Below are 21,999 nucleotides of genomic sequence, written 5' to 3'. Positions count from 1 at the left end.
GCCAAATGATCTTTCTAAAAGACAGTCTGACTCTGTCCTTCCTATTCAAATTCTCTACTGCTCCCAAGCATCTCAAGATAAATCCAGCCTCTCAGCAGGACAGAGAAGGCCCTGTGCACCTCGTTTCTGCCCTTTCTCTGTTCTCCAGTCAGAAAGAACTACCCTCAATCCCGAAGCCCATCCCACTTTCTCACAGACTTGCTGCTCTCCCACATTTCCTGACTCCCTCTGGACTTTGTCATCTCACTCAGGATAAAAGCCACAAGCCTTACAATGGCTTACACAGTGTGACATGATTCGGCTCCACTCACTTTCCTGGCCTCACCAACCACTGCCTCTTGCTTGTGCATTCGCTCCAACTCTGCCCACTCCCTGCTGCTTCTCCAGTGGGCCTAGCATATCTGCTTCTCCTCAGGCTTCTACACTTGTTCGTTCTGCCTGGACCATTTGTGTTCCAAAGACCCACAAGGTTTGCTCCCTCACTTCATCCAGGCCTGCACCCAAGTGTCACTTTCTAAGTGAGACTTCCTCCAGCAACCCTAGCTAAACTTCAATCACCTCACCACACGCACACACGCACACACACTCATCCTTATCCCTTCCCTGCTGCATTCTTCCCCTTTGCATTTATCACCACATAATAAATTATACTTGTACTTATTCATCTTGGTTCTTGCCTATCTTCTTCCACTAGAATGTTCAATTCAAGAGGACAAGGATTCTCCTAGGTGCTGTGTGTGACTATATCAATCCCCAAGATCTAGGGTGTGTCTAGCTTACACAGTAGCTGGTCAAAAATATTTTGGAATAAATGAATAAAAATGTATCAACTTGAAATCAATCTTTTGGGGTGCAGACTGGGCTCTGGATGATCAGATGCCCCTCTCTGTTCCATAGTACCCAAAGCACAGTTCAATCAGGATTCATCACATAACTCTAATCTTGTCTCTTTTTAAATAAGTTCTTTGGGGGTATGAGCTATGCCTTTTATCTTTGCATTGCCTGTGCTGAGCCAGTCTCAGTGGTTATCTCTTAAATAAAAACACATGATCTATACCAGTGTTTTCATGATAACAAATACACAACCCAAAACTGCTCCCTGCTCAGTCGGTTGGGAAAAGCTGGGCTAAGAAGATTAAACATGTTTCTACACCTTGGAGCATCCCAAAATCTTTAATAAGCTAATGTGCAATAAGAGTCTGTAAGAGTAGCACCTAGCATCCCCTGACTGAGCCTAGAAACATCTATTAACATCTTCTAGAACTACTGTTTTATGATGCCTATTTGGAGAAATGCCTGCCCAGTTAGCTGGATCTGTAGACAAAGCACAATGCTCTGAATGTCTTACATTCAAGTCTATCAGTTGTTTATTTGGAATGTTAGACATAGTCAACCTGCAACCAACTAATTTTTGTATTTCTACCTGACCATTCATAGTTTAAAAAAATATTCCAGCACAACTCAAAACAAACCATCCCTTTCCCTTTAGTTATGCAGATATCTAATTAACAGAGACAGCATATACCACCAAGAATATGGGAGTATATATCAGTGTTCTCAAAGCATGGGGATTATCGTTGGGAACCACACTCTGCTAGATGCCATATAAGTTGAAAAGGATAAATACGTGCCCTTTACTTTCAATGCTTAGCCCTATTTGAGAAAGACATGCAATTGATACTATACTTCTATCAGAAGTTCTTGAATTATAAAAAGAAACATAAATTAAAGACTTGAATATTTAATCTTTTGCCAGCTGCTGGAAGCTAAAAAGTGACTAAAGAGAAGAAAAACGGAAGGATCTATATTTTCTGAAGAACAAGAATAAAGTGTTGCAATTACAGGATTTGGTTTTGCAAATGGCAACTTATTTGAAAAGCTTAATTTTACTCACTCTTTCAATGGCAAGTCCATTAATAGCCAAACTAAACTAATTCTGAATTCAATCAATTAGAACACTTATGAACTTGTGTCCAAGTACATCAGATTGAGAACTATGCCTCCAAACTGCCGAAACATAAATATCATGCATGGATTTTCAATTCTATTTAAAAGTGAAGATTAACTGGAAACTGATATGAGTATTTTCTGTAGAACAAGAACTAGTCATAATAAGGTCCTTCAGAAACTTTAAGACCCACAGCTAGAACTAGATCTTGGCTTGTCAAGATTTTGGTTTTTTATTCTCCACCAAAAAGGATTCAGGCTCCTTGGAAAAATGACTGATTCTAGGGCTGAGGGTGGAAAAGTACAAGATGAGATTAGAGTATCTTGCTGTGCTTTCTAGAAAAAAATAAAGAAGTATTCAATGGGGGACATTTCAAAAGGCCACAGGAGCCAGCCTGAAAGGGCTCCCACTGGCCAAAGCTGGGAAAATGTGAGCATCAAAATAAATAATAAAGACAATAGATTACAACCCATTGAATAAAAATCCAAGAGTTCTCAATGACATATAAATGAATGAATATATAAATAAGAAAGAAAGAAGTAAAAGTAATTATAGCACAATACCAACTACTAAATGTAGAAGAAATTATGGAACAACAAAAATCACCTTTCTGCAATACCATAATAATAAGTGTTTAGGGCAGGAATCATCAAAAGATGCTAAGAGTAGTGGGCAGAAGTGGGATGGGAGTAGGATATCACATAGTCTCAACATGTCTTCCTGTAAGATATTTATTAATTACAATGGTAGGGAGACTATATAAAGAAACCTACATAAAATTCATATGGAACCACAAAAGACCCCGAATAGCCAAAGCAATCCTGAGAAGGAAGAATAAAGCTGGAGGGATTATGCACCCCAACTTCAAGCTCTACTACTAAAGCCACAGTAATCAAGACAATTTGGTACTGGCATAAGAACAGAACAATAGACCAATGGAACATACTAGAGAGCCAGGTATAAACCCAAGCACATACGGTCAATTGATATATGATAAAGGAGCCATGGACATACAATGGGGAAATGACAGCCTCTTCAACAGCTGGTGTTGGCAAAATAGAGAAGGCAAATAGTGGATCTGTGGCATCTTGCTGCACTGATGGACAGCTACATGCAAGAGAATGAAACTGGATTATTGTTTAACCTCATACCCAAAAGTAAACTCGAAATGGATCAAAGACCTGAATGTAAGTCATGAAACCATAAAACTCTTAGAAGACAACATAGACAAAAATCTCCTGCATATAAGCATGAGCAACTTCTTCCTGAACGCATCTCCTCGAGCAAGGGAAACCAAAGCAAAAAAGAACTCATGGGACTACATCAAACTAAAAAGTTTCTGTACAGCAAAGGACACCATTAACAGAACAAAAAGGCATCCTACAGTATGGGAGAATATATTTGTAAATGACATATCTGACAAGGGGTTAACATCCAAAATATATAATGAACTTATACATCTCAATACCCAAAAAGCAAATAACCCAATTAACAAATGGGCAGAGGATATGAAGAGATGGTTCTCCAAAGAAGAAATTCAGATGGCCAACAGACACATGAAAAGATGCTCCACATCACTAATCATCAGTAAAATGCAAATTAAAACCACAATGAGATATCACCTCATACCAGTTAGGATGGCCAGCATCGAAAAGACTAAGAACAACAAAGGTTGGTGAGGATGCGGAGAAAGGGGAACCCTCCTACCCTGCTGGAGGGAATGTAAGCTAGTTCAACCATTGTGGAAAGCAATATGGAGGTTCCTCAAAAAACTAAAAATAGAAATACCATTTGACCTGGGAATCCCACTCCTTGGAATTTACCCAAAGAATACAACTTCTCAGATTCAAAAAGACATATGCACCCCTATGTTTATCGCAGCACTATTTACAATAGCCAAGAAATGAAAGCAACCTAAGTGTCCATCAGTAGATGAATGGATAAAAAAGATGTGGTACATATACACAATGGAATACTATTCAGCCATAAGAAGAAAACAATCCTACCATTTGTAAAAACGAGGCTGGAGCTAGAGGGTATTATGCTCAGTGAAATAAGCCAGGTGGAGAATGACAAGTACCAAATGATTTCCCTCATTTGTAGAGTATAACAATGGAGCAAAACTGAAGGAACAAAACAGCAGCAGACTCACAGACTCCAAGAAGAGACTAGTGGTTACCAAAGGGGAGGGGTGGGGAAGGGCGGGTGGGGAGGGAGGGAGAAGGGGATTGAGGGGTATTATGTTTAGTACACATGGTGTGGGGGATCACAGGGAAAACAGTGTAGCACAGAGAAGGCAAACAGTGGATCTGTGGCATCTTAGGCTGCACTGATGGACAGCGACTGCATTGGGGTATGGGTGGGGACTTGATAATATGGGTAAATGTAGTAACTACATTGATTTTTCATGTGAAACCTTCATAAGAGTGTACATCAACAATACCTTAATAAAAAAAAAGAAACCTATGAACAAAACTTCAGCCAATGACTACAGGTGACTTGGGTGATCATGGGATAAGCAGACGATAAGTGCCTCCCAATGAAGTGCACGGAGGAGCATGTGTCCTCACTCTGCGACAGTCCTGCTGATACGCTCAATCTGACCATGAGGCGACACTGGAAGATCCAGACCAAGGCACATTCCACAAAGTAAATGGCAGTTGCCTTTCAGAATGTCAAGTCATAAGAGTTAAAGGAAGACCAAGGAACTGCTCCAGATTAAGGAAAAAATTACATATAAAGTATCAAATAAGTATATATATATATATATGTGTGTGTGTGTGTGTGTGTGTGTGTATATAAATATACACATACATATATATATACATATTATACTTCAATATATGGAACATATATGTAATATTTGAAATATACTTAATATACTTTAATATTTGAAATATATGTAATTTGAAATATACTCAATATATTTTAATATTTGAAATATACTTCATACTCAATATATGTTACTATTTGAAATATGCTTTATATATATATATATATATATATATACATATACACACACACACACGCATACATACATACATATTAAAGCCCTGGAGCACTCCAACGTGTAGAGGTTGGGAAGACCATCAAAGGAGAAAAGAACAGCTTGTGAGACAGGAGAAACACCCAAATGTGTTGGCCCAGAAGCCATGTAAAGAAAGTTCTCCCAGAAGCAGAAAGTTATCAACTGAACCAAATGTCGCTGACATATCAAGTAACAAGACTGAGACAAACACCAGGTCTGGCAACATGGAAGCTGCTGGTTACAGTGACAAGCCCAGTTTCAAGGACAAAACTTTAATGGGACAGAGACAATGAGGGAAGGAAGGTCAGGGCAGACATGAGAGGCTCTTTCAAGGAATCTTGCTGTGACGGGGAGCAAGAAAGGGCAATAGGCAGAGGATGATCTGAGGATGATCTCAGTTAGATTTCTCAGTGTATTAGTGTTTCGTAGGAATGACGTACACGAAGGGGAATGACTGTGAGGGGACGGGGTCCGCGCTTTATGGGAACAGTCGCTGTTCTTAAGAGGGTTGATCAGGACACACCTGTACAGGTCATATCAGCAGGCAGACTTGGAGAAGAGGGCTCTTTGGTTCTCCTCTGACTGCTTTTCTTTTCCCAGTGAAATAAAAAGTCATCAGCTCCGAGTGGAGAAGTTTGAGGTGGAAAGATATGAAATAGGCTTTCTAAGGGCAGGAAAACTAACAAGGGAATTACAGCAAGATTGCGGAGCAACATTGAGGGCTCACCTGAGGAATGTGCTCATGATTTTAAATCTCTCTTCCTTTCTAATGTAGACACTAAATGTACAATTTCCCTCTAAGCACTTCTTTAACTAAATCCCACAGATACATGGGTACTTTGTGCGTTCGTTACCACACAGCTAGCAACAGTTTCTAATTTCCTTCTTGATTTCTTCTTTGACCCCAGGATTATATTAAAAGATACTGCTTGATTTTCCAATATGTGAGAATTATCTAAAAAGATTATTATAATTATCTCATTACCACCATACTCTTCATGATGCCAATCTTTTCAAATGTTATGTTCTCTTTCGGTGAACATTAAAAAAATGTGTATTCTACAGTTTGCAATTCAGTGTTCTACAAAGGAACCACATCTACAAAGGTCAGTCAGACTCGTGGGTGGTACTGTCCAAACCTTCTACACTCTTTTACAGTTTTTCTAATTGTTTTATCATTTTTGAGAGGTTTTTGTTAAAATCTCCCACTATGATTCTGGGTTTGCCTATCTCTCCCTTTACCTATTTTTATTCCACATACTTAAGTTCTCCTATTAGGCATACACACACATTGAAAATTGTGTGTTCTTGGAAAACTGACTCTTTTTTTATCACTATAAAATGTCCTCCTTTATCTCTGTTTTATAGTCTACTTTACTTGATATTAATATAGCCACATCAGCTATCTTATGCTTTGGTTTACATGGTACATTTTTTCCCTTGTTTTCTTTAAATCTGCGTCTTCATCCTTAAAAATGCATATATTTTAGTCTTGCTTTTTTTTCTTTAACCTGACAAGCTCTGCCTGTTAAGTGGAGAGTTTAAGTGCTTCTACTGATGTAATTACTGATGTGGCTGGGTTCTAATCCCTGGGTACTACGTCTCCTCTTGTCCCTCCATTCCTTGTTGCTTTGTTCTTCCTTTCCTGAATTATTCTGGGAGAAACCAAATAATTACCTTAGGGCTCCATTTTGTCTCCTCTAGGTGTTATCCTAGAGACTACTGGAAATTAAAGTAGGCATCCTTAACTCATCATACTGTACTTTTCAAATAAAACAGCATTTCATGAACAATGTAAAACAGAACAGTACAATTTCACCAACCCTTCAACCCTTAGTGCTTTATTGTCGTATATTTAATTTCACATAGGTTATGAACTCCACAGTAAGTTTTAAAATCAATAGTCTTTTAGGCAAATCATAAATGCGTAATTTTTAGTGACTTACATTTAATCCCATATTTTCTCTTTCTGGCCATCTTTATTCCTTCTTGGAGATTCAGGGTACCATCTGGTACTTCCCTTCAGCCTATAGCATTTTTTAGCTTATTCTATAGGGCAGGTCTGCTGAAACTAATTCTCTCAGATTGTGTCTGAATATAATATGCCTCTAATTTTTGAAGGATATTTTCACTGGTTATCGAATTACAAGATGTCAACTTTTTTCTTTTGGCACTTTATGCACTATTTTCTGCTCCCTATTATTTCTGGTGTGAATCAGTTGTCATTCTTAATATTGTTCCCTCTCTGTATGTAATGTATTTTTCTCCTCTTGCTTCTTTTAAGACTTTTTCTCTTTTGTTCTTCAGGCAATATATATATTTTTTTATTTTGATATCATTAATATACAGTTATATGGGCAACCTTGTGGTTACTAGGCTCCCCCCATTATCAAGTCCCTACCACATACCTCCTTACAGTCACTGTCATCAGCACAGTAAGATGCTATAGAGCCACTACTTGTCTTCTCTGAGCTATGCTGCCTTCCCCGTGCTCCACCCTACATTATGTGTGCTAATCGTAATGCTCCTTACTCCCCTTCTCCCTCCCTTCCCACCCTCCCCCACCAAGTCCCTTTCCCTTTGGTAACTGTTAGTCCATTCTTGGGTTCTGTGAGTCTGCTGCTGTTTTGTTCCTTCAGTTTTTGCTTTGTTCTTGTGCTCCACAGATGAGTGAAATCATTTGGTGCTTGTCTTTCTCCACCTGGCTTATTTCACTGAGCATAATACCCTCTAGCTCCATCCATGTTGTTGCAAATGGTAGGATTTGTTTTCTTCTTATGGCTGAATAACATTACTTTGTGTATATGTACCACATCTTCTTTATCCATTCATCTACTGATGGACACCTAGGTTGCTTCCATTTCTTGGCTATTGTAAATAGTGCTGTGAAAAACATAGGGGTGCATATGTCTTTTTGAAACTGGGATCCTGCATTCCTAGGGTAAATTCCTAGGAGTGGAATTCCTGGGTCAAATGGTATTTCTATTTTTAGTTTTTTGAAGAACCTCCTCTTTCGGCAATATTACTAGGATATGATGAGATGTGGTTCCTTTACTTTACAATTCCTGAAATCTGATGGGCTTCTTGGATCTGATGGTTGATACCCAACAGATATCATTAATATTCAGAAATTCTCACCCATTATTTCTCCTGCCCTATTCTTGCTCTCTCCTCTTATGAGGCTCTGATTACATCTGTATTACACTATTTGATATTGTCCCATATTTTGGGTGCTGTTATTTTTTTCTCATTTTCTCTTTTGAATCAGTTTGGATAATTTCTATTGACCTGTCACTGTGCTCACTTCTGCTTATGTCCAGTCTGCTATTCAGGTCCATTAAGTGAATTCCTTATTTCTGATAGGGTATTTTTCAGTTTTACTATTTTTTAAAATAGTTTCCATTTCCCTGTTGAAATCCCCTATTTCTTCACACATGTTGTTCACCTTTTCCACACTGTCCTTCAGTGTATTTTTAAAATTCTTATAATTTCTCTATCTCTGCTCACATTATTCATCTGTTCTTGAATGCTGTCTACTTCTTCCATTAGGGTCCTTAGCATATTAATCATGTTATTTTAAATTCCTGGTCTGATACTTCCAACATCCCTGCCACATCTGAATCTGGTTCTGATTCTTACTCTGTCTCTGTTTACTGTGGTTTCTGCCTTTTAATTTTTTTTTGTAAGCCAGACATGATGTACTTGTTAAAAGGAACCAGGGTATGTATGTGATGTATTGGTAAGGAGCTAGGGAAAGAAGTATTCCAGAGTCCTATGACATTTTTCCAACTTTCCTGAGATACTACTGACAAGTAAAATTATGTATATTTGAAGTGCACAAAGTGATGATTTGATATGCATATACTTTGTGAAATGACTACTGCAATCAGGTTAATTAACACAACATCACCTCACAGTTATTTCTTCTTTTTTTCTTATTGAAAATGCGTAAGACTTATTCTTCTAGTAAATTTTAAATGTAAAGATAATATTTTTAACTACAGTCACCATGCTGTATATTAGATCTCCAAAATTTATTCATCCTATAACTGAAGGTCTATATCCTTTGACTAGCATCTCCCACTGGTGCCTTGCCTAGTAACAACCATTCTATAATTTGTTATGACTTCAACTTTTTCTTAAAAGATTCCATATATAAACAAGATCATACATAGTATTTGTCTTTCTCTGTTTGGCTTACCTCTTTTAGCATAAAGTTCTCTAGGCTCACCCATGTTACAAATGGTGGGATTTCCTTAGTTTCTCATGACTGAATAATATTCCATCTTATGTATGTATGTATGTGTGTATAGACACACATACGTACATACATACATACATACACGCACACACACACACACATATTTATATTCATATGTACCACATTCTTTTCTATTCATCTGTTGACAGTAGTCCCATGGTTTGGTCTCAATCTTTTAGTGATCCTAGGTCCTGGGTCTCACCCCCTTCCCAAAGATGAGACAGGAAGGTTCAAAGGGGCTACAACTGAGTTTTCCCTTTCTCCAGGTCTGTAAAGCTCTGGTAAACAGTATCTTTTGAGGGCAGGCATGTTAAGAAACATGGAATGCTCTGGCTCACAGCAGTCACTTTGCCCCTCCCTCTGATGGGAGCACAGGGAATTTTCCTCTGATCTTCACTGTGAGAACCTGGTAGGGCCCCTGGCTGTAAGACTCCCCAAAGTGTAGGAGCCCCACTGAGACTAGACCCCCTGGATCCTTAACCCTCAGACTTGTTTTCACAGAGCCTCCCACAATTCCCAGTCACAGCTCAGATTCCTCACCCAGGCACTGGCTTCCCCAGAGGCCTCTCCTCTGGTAAGCTGTGATTGTCTGGATTCATCTGTCTGTCTCCAAATTTGTGGGCACTAGTTTGTCCTGTGATCTCAGTTCTCTGACAGACGTAAGACAAAAGCTGTCAGTTTTCAGTTTGTTCAGCTTTTTTCTTGTTACATGGATAGGAGTGATTTCTAAGCTCCTTAAATGCCTGACTGGAAATTGAAAGTACCTTTAATATATTTATCACAGCTATTTTAAAGTACTTATCAGCTAATTCCAAAACTGGGGTCAATTGCAGGTCCTGCTTCTAACAAACTCTTTTTCTTTTGATTATGAGTCACACTTTTTTCCTTTTCGAAGTCTCATATTTTTATTTTTTGCTGGACAATCTGTGCAAAAGAATAGTAGAGTCTGAAGTACAGAATGTTTATGCTTGCTGGAAGAACACTACTTTAGGCTGCTGCTAATTACCTGATAGGAGAATGGTAATAGTAAAACTTCAGAAAAAATGTTAACATATTCAATATTAAAATAAATAAATAAAATATTAAATACTAAAATATTAAAGACCTTTAGATGGTCTATTTTAATAACATTGTAAATCAAAACAATCAGAGAGACATCTACAAGTCACTTAGGACATTTTCCCATAAGCCTATAAACTTATGAAATGGAAAGAACACAGATGATAAACCAGAGACATTCAATGACCGGCAGAGCTGAACATTCAGATTTGGCTGACTCTCCATTTAAGAATTATTCAACATTTAAATCCTGCTAAGTTGAGATCCATCTAGGGAAAGGAGAAATGAAAAACAATCTAACTCATGCATACTCCTATAATGCCCTTGAAGAAGTGCTTTTGATATTTCAGGTCAAATGGTGGGTCAGCAAAGTGCTTGAATTCCCAATAATTCTGCCTTCGGGGAAGCAAGGGGCCCTTATTATGCTTGCCTCCAATTTTGCTGCCAGAATTTTTAGTTTATAGTGTCCTAAGTATACATTTCTTCTTACCTCCCTTCACTGGCTTTCTTTTCTAATTTGGCCTACAAGAAATGCAAATACTTATCTCCATTTGAAGCATTACATTTTTAAAAATTCTTGCTCTTTCTTGCAGCCAAGTCCTATCCAGATATATCAGTACATTTTCTCTTAACATATTCTTAAACCTACACCTAACGTGAATGGAAAAGCACTTGTTATCTATTTAATTGAAATTTAAATTATATATTTTGTTTGACTGTATATATTTTGTTTGACTCTCCCCTTTCCCCCAAAATCTCATTTGGCTAAAAACATCCAAGAAATTAATTTGGTGCATGTCTTTGAAATATTTTAAATCTATTCTGAGTAGAACTGCACTTTATATAATCAACTGAAACAATCCAAATTTCAGATCCAATTACATAAAGCAAATTTATTACAGCACAAATCCAGAAGGAAGTATTTTTATGTTGATTTGGCATTTGGTTTGATATGAAACATAATGTGTACCATAAAGAGTATTAATAAAAATAGTAATCACTTATTAAAATCTTTGAGAAGAAAACACTTTCTTTTTCACATATGCAATTACCTGAAATGTGGAAATTAACAGAAAAATAGATTTTATGATAATTTTTTAAAAGAGAGGCATATTTAAAAGTAATGGATTTCTCAGAATTTTGGACCATTTGTTAAGATCTTTGCTCTTTATAAGGAAGTTTGATGACTTGTAAGACCTAAGAATCTTTAAAAAAAAAAAGAAAAAGAAAGTGCTAAAAATAGACAGAGATGTATGTACTGATTATATACAAGCATTTATTATAGTGCCTCCCCAACAAGGAAACAACTAGTATGTCCAACAGGAGGAAAATGGTTAAATAATCATGATTTACAATCCAGTAATCTCTAGCTATTAAAAACTGTGTCTTAGAAGAATTAGCAAAGATGTTTACTATATACTGAGTATAGGCTACAAACCATATGTAATATGATAGTATCTTTATAAAGACATAGGAAGTATTATCAGTAATTTTCTCTGATTAACTGAAATTTAAAGAACTTTTTCCTTTGTGTTTTCCTATGCTAAATTTTCTATATTATCATATTAGTACCATCAAATATAATGAAAAACCTTGGTTGGGGGGATGATGGATGTACTAACTGCTTAACCCCTATCTTTGTGACATTTTGGGGGCCTCCTTAAGAGGGGAAGAAGAAGACAGCTATTATTAACAAGAATAAAAGGATAAAGTAGTCAGTCTATGAGGTGGTTAAAAGGACTTCTGTCATCAGTGGCACAAATGCCCTATGTTCCCATTTCCTTTTTTAAGCAATTATAATAAAATTACACTATAATATCAGTAGGAATTTGCAAGATACTGTAATTTTAATTGAGCAACTAGCTGACAGAAACAATAGCACTCAGATTATTAATCAAGGAAAATGATGAAAAAAAACTCCTGATTTAATGTTAATTGCTACACTAAATTGTCATTATTTTAAGGAAAAAAATCAATACCCCATAGCTAGAAAACCAAGTAACACTATTAACCAAAACTGTTTTAAAAAGTGGCTTTCCTTCCCTCCTCCTATTACCCCCATTACTCACATTAATAGTGACACTTAAAGAAAAACTATCTGAAAATTACTAAAGACTTATTTTTATTTTACTGTATAAACTTTCAAAGTTCTGATATTTTTTCTTTAATTATATATATGGTTGTTCAAGTTATATGCTTCCTGAAACTTTACTTCAAAAATACCTGATGACAAATTAAAACCACAATGAGATATCACCTCACACCAGTTAGGATGGCCAACATCCAAAAGACAAACAACAACAAATGCTGGCAAGGATGCGGAGAAAGGGGAACCCTCCTACACTGCTGGTGGGAATGTAAGTTAGTTCAACCTTTGTGGAAAGCAGTAAGGAGGTTCCTCAAAAAACTCAAAATAGAAATACCATTTGACCTAGGAATTCCACTCCTAGGAATTTAGCCTTAGAATGCAGGAGCCCAGTTTGAAAATGACATATGCACCCCTATGTTTATCACAGCACTATTTACAATAGCCAAGAAATGGAAGCAATCTAAGTGTCCATCAGTAGATGAATGGATAAAGAAGATGTGGTACATATATACAATGGGATACTATTCAGTCATAAGAAGAAAACAAACCCTACCATTTGCAACAACATGGATGGAGCTAGAGGGTATTATGCTCAGTGAAATAAGCCAGGCGGAGAAAGACAAGTACCAAATGACTTCACTCATCTGTGGAGCTTAAGAACAAAGCAAAAACTGAAGGAACAAAACAGCAGCAGACTCACAGAACCCAAGAATGGACTAACAGTTACCAAAGGGAAAGGGACTGGGGAGGATTGGTGGGAAGGGAAGGATAAGGGGGAATAAGGGGCATTAAAATTAGCACACATAATGTAGGGGGTGGGCATGGGGAAGGCTGTACAACACAGAGAAGACAAGTAGTGATTCTATAGCATCTTACTATGCAGATGGACAGTGACTGTAACGGGGTATGTGGGGGGAACTTGATAATGGGCGGAGTCTAGTAACCATAATGTTGCTCATATAATTGTACATTAATGATACCAAAAAGAATTACCTGATGAATGATTGCAAAATTTGTAAACTAGCATAAAAACATTCTTTTAAGTTCTTATTTTTCCTAACAACTTTAGATCATAAAGAAATTTTGCATAAAACTTCCCTCATCTCTTGTAATATATTTCTACTCAGTGGAAAACCCCATATAAAATAAAGATTCGCCCAAAATGTACATGTCATGCATTATGTGTGAGTTTTGTAGCAGATTACAATATTTGCATGTTTCCCTATTTCATGACCATCCTGATGTCAATCATATATGCTTTTTAACTTCTATGTAGGCACCAAATAGATTTGGTGTAGGCTGCATTGGAGGAGTACTGAGTGAATAAACACTAACAGATCAATGGTAATCAATGGTTTACTATTCTGCCACCAGAAGAGTGTCTTAGTTTTCTAAAATTTGGCACATATATCACTACACTCCTTTTGTAAGGCTCTTTGGGTAGCGAGCACAGATGCACCAGGGAACCTGAAAGCAGGGTTTGCTCTGAGAACCTCCCAGCACTGCTCCTTGAGCGGGAGTGGGCACCCGTCCCGTGCAGGTCTAGGGATCAGCCTCTCTAGGTCCTGGGTCTCACCCACTTCCCAAAGGTGAGACAGGAAGGCTCAAAGGGGCTACAACTGAGTATTTCCCTTTCTCCAGGTCTGTAAAAGCTCTGGTCAAACAATTTCTTTTGAGGGCAGGCATGTTAAGAAAACTGGAATGCTCCAGCTCACAGCAGTCACTTTGCCCCTGGCTGGGCCCCACAGTCACCCTCACGTTCAGCTCGTTTCTCTCTGTACATTCTTTTGTCTTTCTTTACCCACTGGCTTCCTCTGCCTTCTCATTAATGCTGCCCCTCCCCAACTTCAGCTGATAGATGGTCATTAAAACTTCTTCAGTCCTGGGTGACATGTCAGAAGTAGATCTCATAATAAACTAGCAAATTCACTGTGTTTCTTACTTCAGTCTTCCTAAAGAATATGACTGACCCAGCTCATCTTTCAATTCAGATACACAGTATCTAATTTCATGGGTCACATCTCTAATACACGCTCCAATCATGATCTGGAGTAATACCTAGCAACCTGTAAAACTCCTAAGTGATTCTAATAGAGACTTATACTCTATTATAGAATCTAAGTGATTCTAATAGAGTCACTTATACTCTATTCCAATAGACATTTCAGCCATAAAAACAAGAGACTATACATTCTTACAAAGATATATGAATGCAAACAGAAACATTTTACCCTTCAATAATTTATGAATTCAATAAATTATATGAATTTACATATTTTATCAACCACCACCACCAAAAGCCAACTGTAAATAGATTCCAGAAGAAATTTATTTTATAATATATTTTAAGTAATTTCCAAATTACTTTTGCTTTAGCCAATGATTACAGATATATTAAAAATGTAACAGTAACAATACGGTACAATTTATTTAAAGAAAAATACTTATCCAAAGTATTTCTTCCTCAAAATAAATAAAAGTAGCGGAGTTTTTTTAAAAACATTCTCATGTGCTTGAGACTAGCCATATGTGAAATTTCATGGACCATTTTCTAGTTATTAACAGAGTTTCTGAAAAACTGAACTGTGAAAACCTGTCACCCAAAATGCAGTGTAAATCATCTAAACCAAAAAGGAGTGGGATGAAGTGAGAAAAGAAGATCACGATATAAATGCAAAAGTTAGGGTAAAAACACTAACTTGAAAAAGCTTTGAAGGAGAATGCATTATCATGCATATCTGAGTCCTAAGAAATGGAGTATTTCTTGGCTATTCCATATTAATGTTCAAAATTAGAATAACACAAAGTCCTTTCTTTCTTATGTTTATATTTGCCTGTACTTACATAACCTATGCATGCATGTTCTACATATATGCAACAATCAGCTTATCTGCTGACTTTCATTTGGGAGTCAGAACCTGCATCTTAAATTTAGTATATTAAAACAAGCAAATCTCACTATTTTTGGCTTCATCCTTAGACTCATTGGAATATTATTCAATCAACAAATACTTACTGACCATCTACTCTATGCCAGGCGTATTACATGAGGTGTTAACTAATTTTCTTACTTTATCACATTTTAAAAGGCTCAATTAGTCCTGTCCAAGTTAAACAAATAATTCACTTTTTAAAAAAGAATTACCAATTATTTTATCCTCATTTTAGTAACCTTCTAAAAATTAACACTATCTTAAATCTATGTTTGGTCATATTTAATCATTATTGAATTGATCAATTCTAACTTTACTTCTTCATCACATAAAAGTAGAATCACAAGACCAATGAGGGTGTAACAGTAATTCCACATGGGGAAATTAAGGAGGGAGGGTCTTTCCTCCAAAACAGCAGTCTCTTAGTAACTGTTGAATTGAAATTTATTTGCTAATGCTAAAATTAATAAAATATCATTGTTACAGAAAACAGGTGCTCTAGAAATGAGATGACTTACTTAGACTGCTTAGCTGGCGAATGATAGCAGCAAGAGTACTGTTGGTAACACATTCAAGTTCACTGGTAATCCCTTCGGGCAGGGCTCCCCGGCACAGGTGCCGGGGTTCAATGTTCCTCTTCACTAAAGGCATGGCTCACGATCTGAAAATTAAAAAGACATTTTTTAAAAGCCTATATTCACATTTAAATAAACATAGAGTTTTAATTCCCTTGGAAGTTGGTTCTTACCTAGGAATTTCATTACCCTTTCATTTCTATGGGAGAAACAGAAATATGCACCAGATGTTGAATTACTTAAATTAATTTTATAGATTTCAAACATATATATGCACAGTACGATCCTACTTTTACAGAAAAATAATGTATGCGAAATGTGCAGTGAAGCACGAGTGACTGAACACTCGCGGTTTTTACCTTCCCTCCCCTCTCCATGACAATGACAAGGGAAAGCCACAAGCCCACAAGGACTAACAGCAGGAAGAGATGCAACAGCCCCAACGGAGGACAGAGCTTGACCAGATTAAGATGGAGAAAAGGCCATACCTAAGCTGCAAGTGGAGGGGGCAGGAAGCAAGCACCTGCACCACAGACCTTTGCCGCCCGCAAAGGCTCAGGAACAGGAGCCCCAGGGACTTACGCTGGGCTTGCAGGGATGAAAATAGGATGGCTGGATTTTAAAGATCCACTTATAATGCCTGCTCCCTTCCTGACCCGCCCCTCCTCCACCCCACCTGCACATTTCACCCTCTAGAAAAGGTGAATTTGGGAACCTGACCTTAAGACACTACGCATAGCTAAAGGGTGGGGTAGGAAATGTACTGAAACCATACGAAATCAACATCTCTAGTGGATGGTAAGACAGGTTCGTTCCCCCGTCCTCACCCGCTAGCTCCCTTTTCCACTTGGCTCCCAGAACACTGGCAGTCTGGTTTCTGCTTTCTGCTCAAAGAGATCAGAACATTCCTTCCTGGGGAATATTTGAAAAGATCTACAAACACTGACATTGGGGCAGGGCTTCCCTTGCTGAAACTGCTGACCAGGTCACCCTACAATACGACCTGTCAATATTCTTTCCCAACACACAGCTTCCAACCAGCTTTCATGCCTTAGACTTAAAAAAGGTCAGATACTGAAGGATCATCGGACATTTCAGGAAAGCCTTCCCCATTAGCCTGGGATTCCTTTCACTTCTCTCCTCAAAAAGGACATTTTAAATAAAATAAAATTTCAACTCTTTGTTAAGGGCTATACAGTTTCAAAGCTACTACCTATGCAACCGATCACTGCTCACACAGTAGTAGAAAATCCAAGGACCGGGCTGTACTGTCATGTTGATGACATTATTACTATGTCCGGCTTGCAGGAAAGCAGAAACACAGAAAAGCCTATAAATTTGGGGACATATATTAGCAGTCAAACCAGCCCTCAAATGTCAACCTGGAATTCTTGTTCTGTGAGACAAATAATATCCTATTTGTATAAACCACTTGAAGTAACATTTATTCCCAACTGGTATAATAACTTAATGGCACACTGTATGTAAGCACCTGGAATGTGGTGTGCATATAACAAATCTTTGCCTTTTAAAACCTTTGTTCATGCATCTGATAAATACTGAGCACCTACACATACCTGATAGCGGCAGCATGCATGGTGACAAGGACCCAAAGGTGAGTAAAGCAGACAAGGTCCCCCCAGGGGATTTTATTCCAGAGAGGAAGTGACGCATCGATCCAACCACAGGTTAACAGACTTGGGGTTCTGACACCGTTTGGGGGGTGGTGGCTGAGCTCTCAGAGGAGTCACAGGCAGCCTCTGCTGACCTGAAACCTAAGCGTGAAGAGGGCCGGCTCACAAGGAGCCAAGGGAGAGGCAGTGCGGAGAGTGCCACAGAGGCAGGTGCGCAGGTGACAGCGTTGGAGGGAAGGCTCTGGTCAGTGATCCCGTGTTTTTACTGATGATTCTTGCCTTGTGTCCATTAAGGTCGTGGCTGGACATACTGACCATGCTTCAGATTCCAACACTACTCCGTCCACTGGCTCAGGTACATCGCCTACAGGACACCACCTCCCCTTCCCATGCCTCAGTGTGTCCCTGTAAAGTGGGGACAGGAACAGCACCACCTTACAGAGCAAGGACGCAATGAGGTCTCACACGTATAAATCACTTAGAACAGTACCTGGCATGCAGTAACAATTGAAAAATGTGACTGATTATATTAACTTTATTATATCTTACACACGTTGTTATAATGTTAACTATTATTCTTATTATAATAAAAAAGTAACAGCTTACTAATCAAGGATAAGGCTGAACCACAGAAAATAGAGAATATTTACATAAAAATCATGTAAAAGAAGAGATACCCAAGGAACAAGGGCTGAAATATGAAAATTCTGTAAGGTTCTGGCAAAAACATAAAAGCATTACTGTGAGTTGTTACTTCTTTTCAGGAGAATAATTGGAGTAATAGAATGGTATCTGATCACAATAAAATAAACTAGAAAACTAGAATTCTCCAAAGAAAAAAAAGAAAAATTAATAAACTGAATAAAAGCATAAAGTGTGGCAAAGAAAAATACTGAAAACCGATCAGTAGGGACCCACTCCAGGAGAACCAAAAGGAAATCAAGCAACAGAAGCCGCGATGCGCAGAAGGCAGCACAGAGCAACACAGGGCAGCGGGGGGCGCAGGCAGGAGCAAGAGGGATTGGAGGGCGCGCGGATCAGCTGGTGAACTGGGTTTCAACAGGGACCCGAATTCACCAGCAGTCTGCTCAGAATGCTGGTTTGTGACACTGGCTGGAGCATGAATTAGCTTTTAAATAATTTCTCAAATGGGGGTTTCATAAGAGCTTGGGATAAACTTAAGATCTAGAAGCTTAATACTATGTCTGTAATATTCCCCTCTTCCACATTCATTCTGTATTTATTCAGAATAAAATGTCACTCTTTTCCCTTATTTTTAAACCTCTGACATGCCCGGAAACTTGCCAATATAGCATCTCCCTGGCCCACCACCGCCATTTCTTTGGAACCTACAATTGTTCAAAAACACAGAATCTTAACTCTATACAGTCCACACAGACGTCCCACAACGGAACCACTGCTACTTCAATGCCTCTCCTCCATCATCTTCTCTGAACTGAGTAGCTCCGCAAGGCCAGAGGCTGTCACGACAGCATCCGCGGGAGCTGTCACAGGCTGTTGCCCGCACAAGGACTCTCCTGATGGCACAGTTAGAAGTGCTCACCTGCTCTGCCACCCCGCCCCAGCCCTGCCAAAGGCCTCCAGCTTTAAGGCATGCCCCTCCTGTGCCCAGTGAACGGCTGACTTGATGTGGCAGGTATGAGGAGGCTTCATGGGCCCCCGGCAGCCTTGCTGACAGCGCTGACCTGGAGACTTGCTTCAGGTGTTACTAGGGCACAGAAGAACGCTGAACTCTATATACAGAAGAGCATTTCCCATGTCTTTCAGTTTGTATGTTCTGACACTTTGCTGACCCCGCAGGGACTGCCCCTCAGGGTCAGCCAATTCCTAGAGTAGTCAACTCACCCATGAGCTTGACTTCCGCATGCAGACCTACCAACCCAGAGCTCACAACCACCACCTCCTCTATCTGCTCACACTCTGGACACCGTCCACCCGCCCTAATCACCCCAGGGCCAGGGACCAGAACACTAGGGACATTCTGCCCTAGAGCCTGCTGAAATTACTCAAATCAGCCAGTGTGAAGCCTGTGACCTGGCTCACACATTCCTTCCTACAAAAACTATAAAGGCCTGTACCCCCAGTTCCCTCCCCAAGCCCTTTCCCCTGACCCACCTTGGTGCTGCCCTGTGTGGCCCCACTTTGGGATCTGTGAGTAACAGACTGTTTTTTCAGTGGCAGTCCTCTCCTATCTGTTGGCCTCACTTATACTTCACATTGTCTATTAATATTTTCTATTTTCAAACAATAGGGAGGTCTGAGAAGGACTCAGAAGACTTGACATGTCAGCTGTTCATTCATTTCCCCACTTACTATTCCAAGCAGCATGAAGGGGTCTGCGTACCTAGAACAGGTCTAGGACTGGTGGTCGTCTCTCTTCTCTCATTGTGGGATTTAGGGACTGAGTATGAATTCTGTGTTCCCCACATCGCCTTTTTCAGTCCACAGCACAACTGAGCATTCAAACATGCCCCTCGTTATATACCCATGTATGTATGCATTCCTACTTCTAGTCGGCCTTCTCTTTGGGCACTTTGCCTGTTACTGATCCAGTGTTCCTGCTCCAACCAGTTAATGCTAGCCGTCACCTCTCACTCTCACCATACCTTTATTTGGAGTCACACACTTGTCTTAATACATAAGACAAGAGAGGGAGGGCATGCTACTGTCTTTACAATTCCAGAAAAAGCGGTTTTGTAAATTTCTAGTCACCCAGCAATGACTTTTATGGCTTTCTATTTCAGTGTGAAGTACCCTAACAGATGGATTTTTTCAGAGACAGTCAGTCTTACTTATGTGACACTAATTCAGTTTTGAATAAACTGAACAGCAAAGAAGAGGTAAAGGAGAAATTGCTGGGTCAGGCATTACTCTTAAAAATGCTTTGCACTTACAAAAATAAACATGTCTGAACTAATCCAATTAGTCACTAACAAACTACTTAATATGCCTCTCAATTCCTTCACTGGAAGAACTATGAACCATCTAAATCATTCTTCAAGTTATTCTATATGCTAAGAAAGAAACAGAGAGGTTACATAAGGTGTACTATTAAACCTGTAGTTTGTCCAACTTTTCTGGGAAATGTTTCAGTTTAGAAAAAGACAACCTGGTTCACAAAGCAGTGAGCTAAATTCCAGACACTGAGGAAACCAGGCCAGAGTCCTCCCCGAGGAGCGTGGCAGTAGAAGGACCTTATCCAGCTCAGCTGCTGCCCTCTCGAACAGCAGAGATGCATAAATGAAGACTGACAAAGTTAATCAGCAGCAAGAAATTAGAATGAAATAACTGGAGAAACTGGCCAAGCCAAGAGGAAGACAAGGGCTCCACAGCGGCTTTGCCCAGTGCCCTCAGACCACAGGCGGCTAAGAGGGAACACTCAGCCCAGCCTCCTCCCCTCCTGCACCAGGGGTCAGACTTGCATCGTGGTTTGATGGCCTGCCTGCCTTTTCTCACCTTCTATTTCCTTTCACACAGGCACTTCTCTGCATCAGCCCCTGCAGGTGTGATCCCATCCTGAGAGCTCTCTCAAAGGGCCCAGACAAACCACGGACACTGACACTGAGAGTGGTCTCAAAAAACACGGCAGGGAAATGGAGCCTTGGGACTTGCTCACATATCATTCTGCAGGTGAAAAGGATGCCATCCTCAGCGACAGGAGGGCAGGGAGAGTCCTGCCACAAGGTCGTGGTTTAATCGCTAAAGATTTCACTGGTAAGTGACCTGGAAAATGTCCCGGTAAAGGGAAATGGCGTGACAGGCATAATAACGCAGATACTTGGAAGATTCAGAAGGAAAAACACCTACAAACACAGTAGAGCTGGCTAGTTCCTGCTAGGCTGTACCAATGCACTGTATAAGGGCAATGACACTAACAGCCACGAACAGCACTAACAGCTAAGTGGGAGAACATCAGAGCCTTCCTGGTGGGTGTAAAGGGGTCCTCATCATGACCTGTGACGGAACTGCAGGCTGGTGGCCCAACTGGGACAGTCACAGGGCTCAAAACATTCAGATGCTCAAGGCAGGCCCAGGACGTGGTGGAGAACACCTGGGATCCTGAAAACTGGAACAGGGAGACTTGGATAGATGCCCACGAGGATGCTGAGTGTGAACACTGCCCCGCCTGGGCCCTCAGGGAGTGGTTAGCACCGCCATGCTGGAAGATGGTGCAGAGGCCACCCCCCCCAAGTCAGCAGGTGACCCCCACATGCCACCCACATTGCTTTCTGGACACCAAGTTCATAGCTAGTGCTGGGCCCCCGGTGGGTGCAGGGGGAGACTGTCATCATGTGGACTGAACAGAATGAGCAAGAGCTGGGCAGCTAGAACACTGGAGGCCTTAGGAAGACTTCATATGCTCCTCGGTGCAGGAGAAAAACCCTGTGATGATTCAGGGACTGGCGACTCCAGTGAAGTTGCTAGGAGCCCAGTGGTCAGGGACGTGCTGG

The 21,999-nt window shown here is 39.7% G+C and overlaps 1 protein-coding gene across 4 annotated transcripts in view; it reads right to left on the bottom strand.

Moving 5' to 3' along the window:
* The window catches only part of WASF3 (WASP family member 3), a 127,720-nt gene that overhangs the window by 30,549 nt on the left and 75,172 nt on the right, over positions 1 to 21,999 (bottom strand). For all 4 annotated transcript variants that reach the window (XM_037003908.2, XM_037003911.2, XM_037003909.2 and 1 more), the window contains one exon: positions 15,837 to 15,979. In XM_037003908.2, the coding sequence (XP_036859803.1) occupies positions 15,837 to 15,969 (133 nt within the window). In that variant the 5' untranslated portion in view covers positions 15,970 to 15,979. The remainder of the gene's footprint in view (positions 1 to 15,836; positions 15,980 to 21,999) is intronic.

This window comes from Manis javanica, chromosome 1 (genome assembly GCF_040802235.1).
Source record: "Manis javanica isolate MJ-LG chromosome 1, MJ_LKY, whole genome shotgun sequence".
NCBI lineage: Eukaryota > Metazoa > Chordata > Mammalia > Pholidota > Manidae > Manis > Manis javanica.
This window is presented reverse-complemented; position numbering and strand designations above follow the sequence as displayed.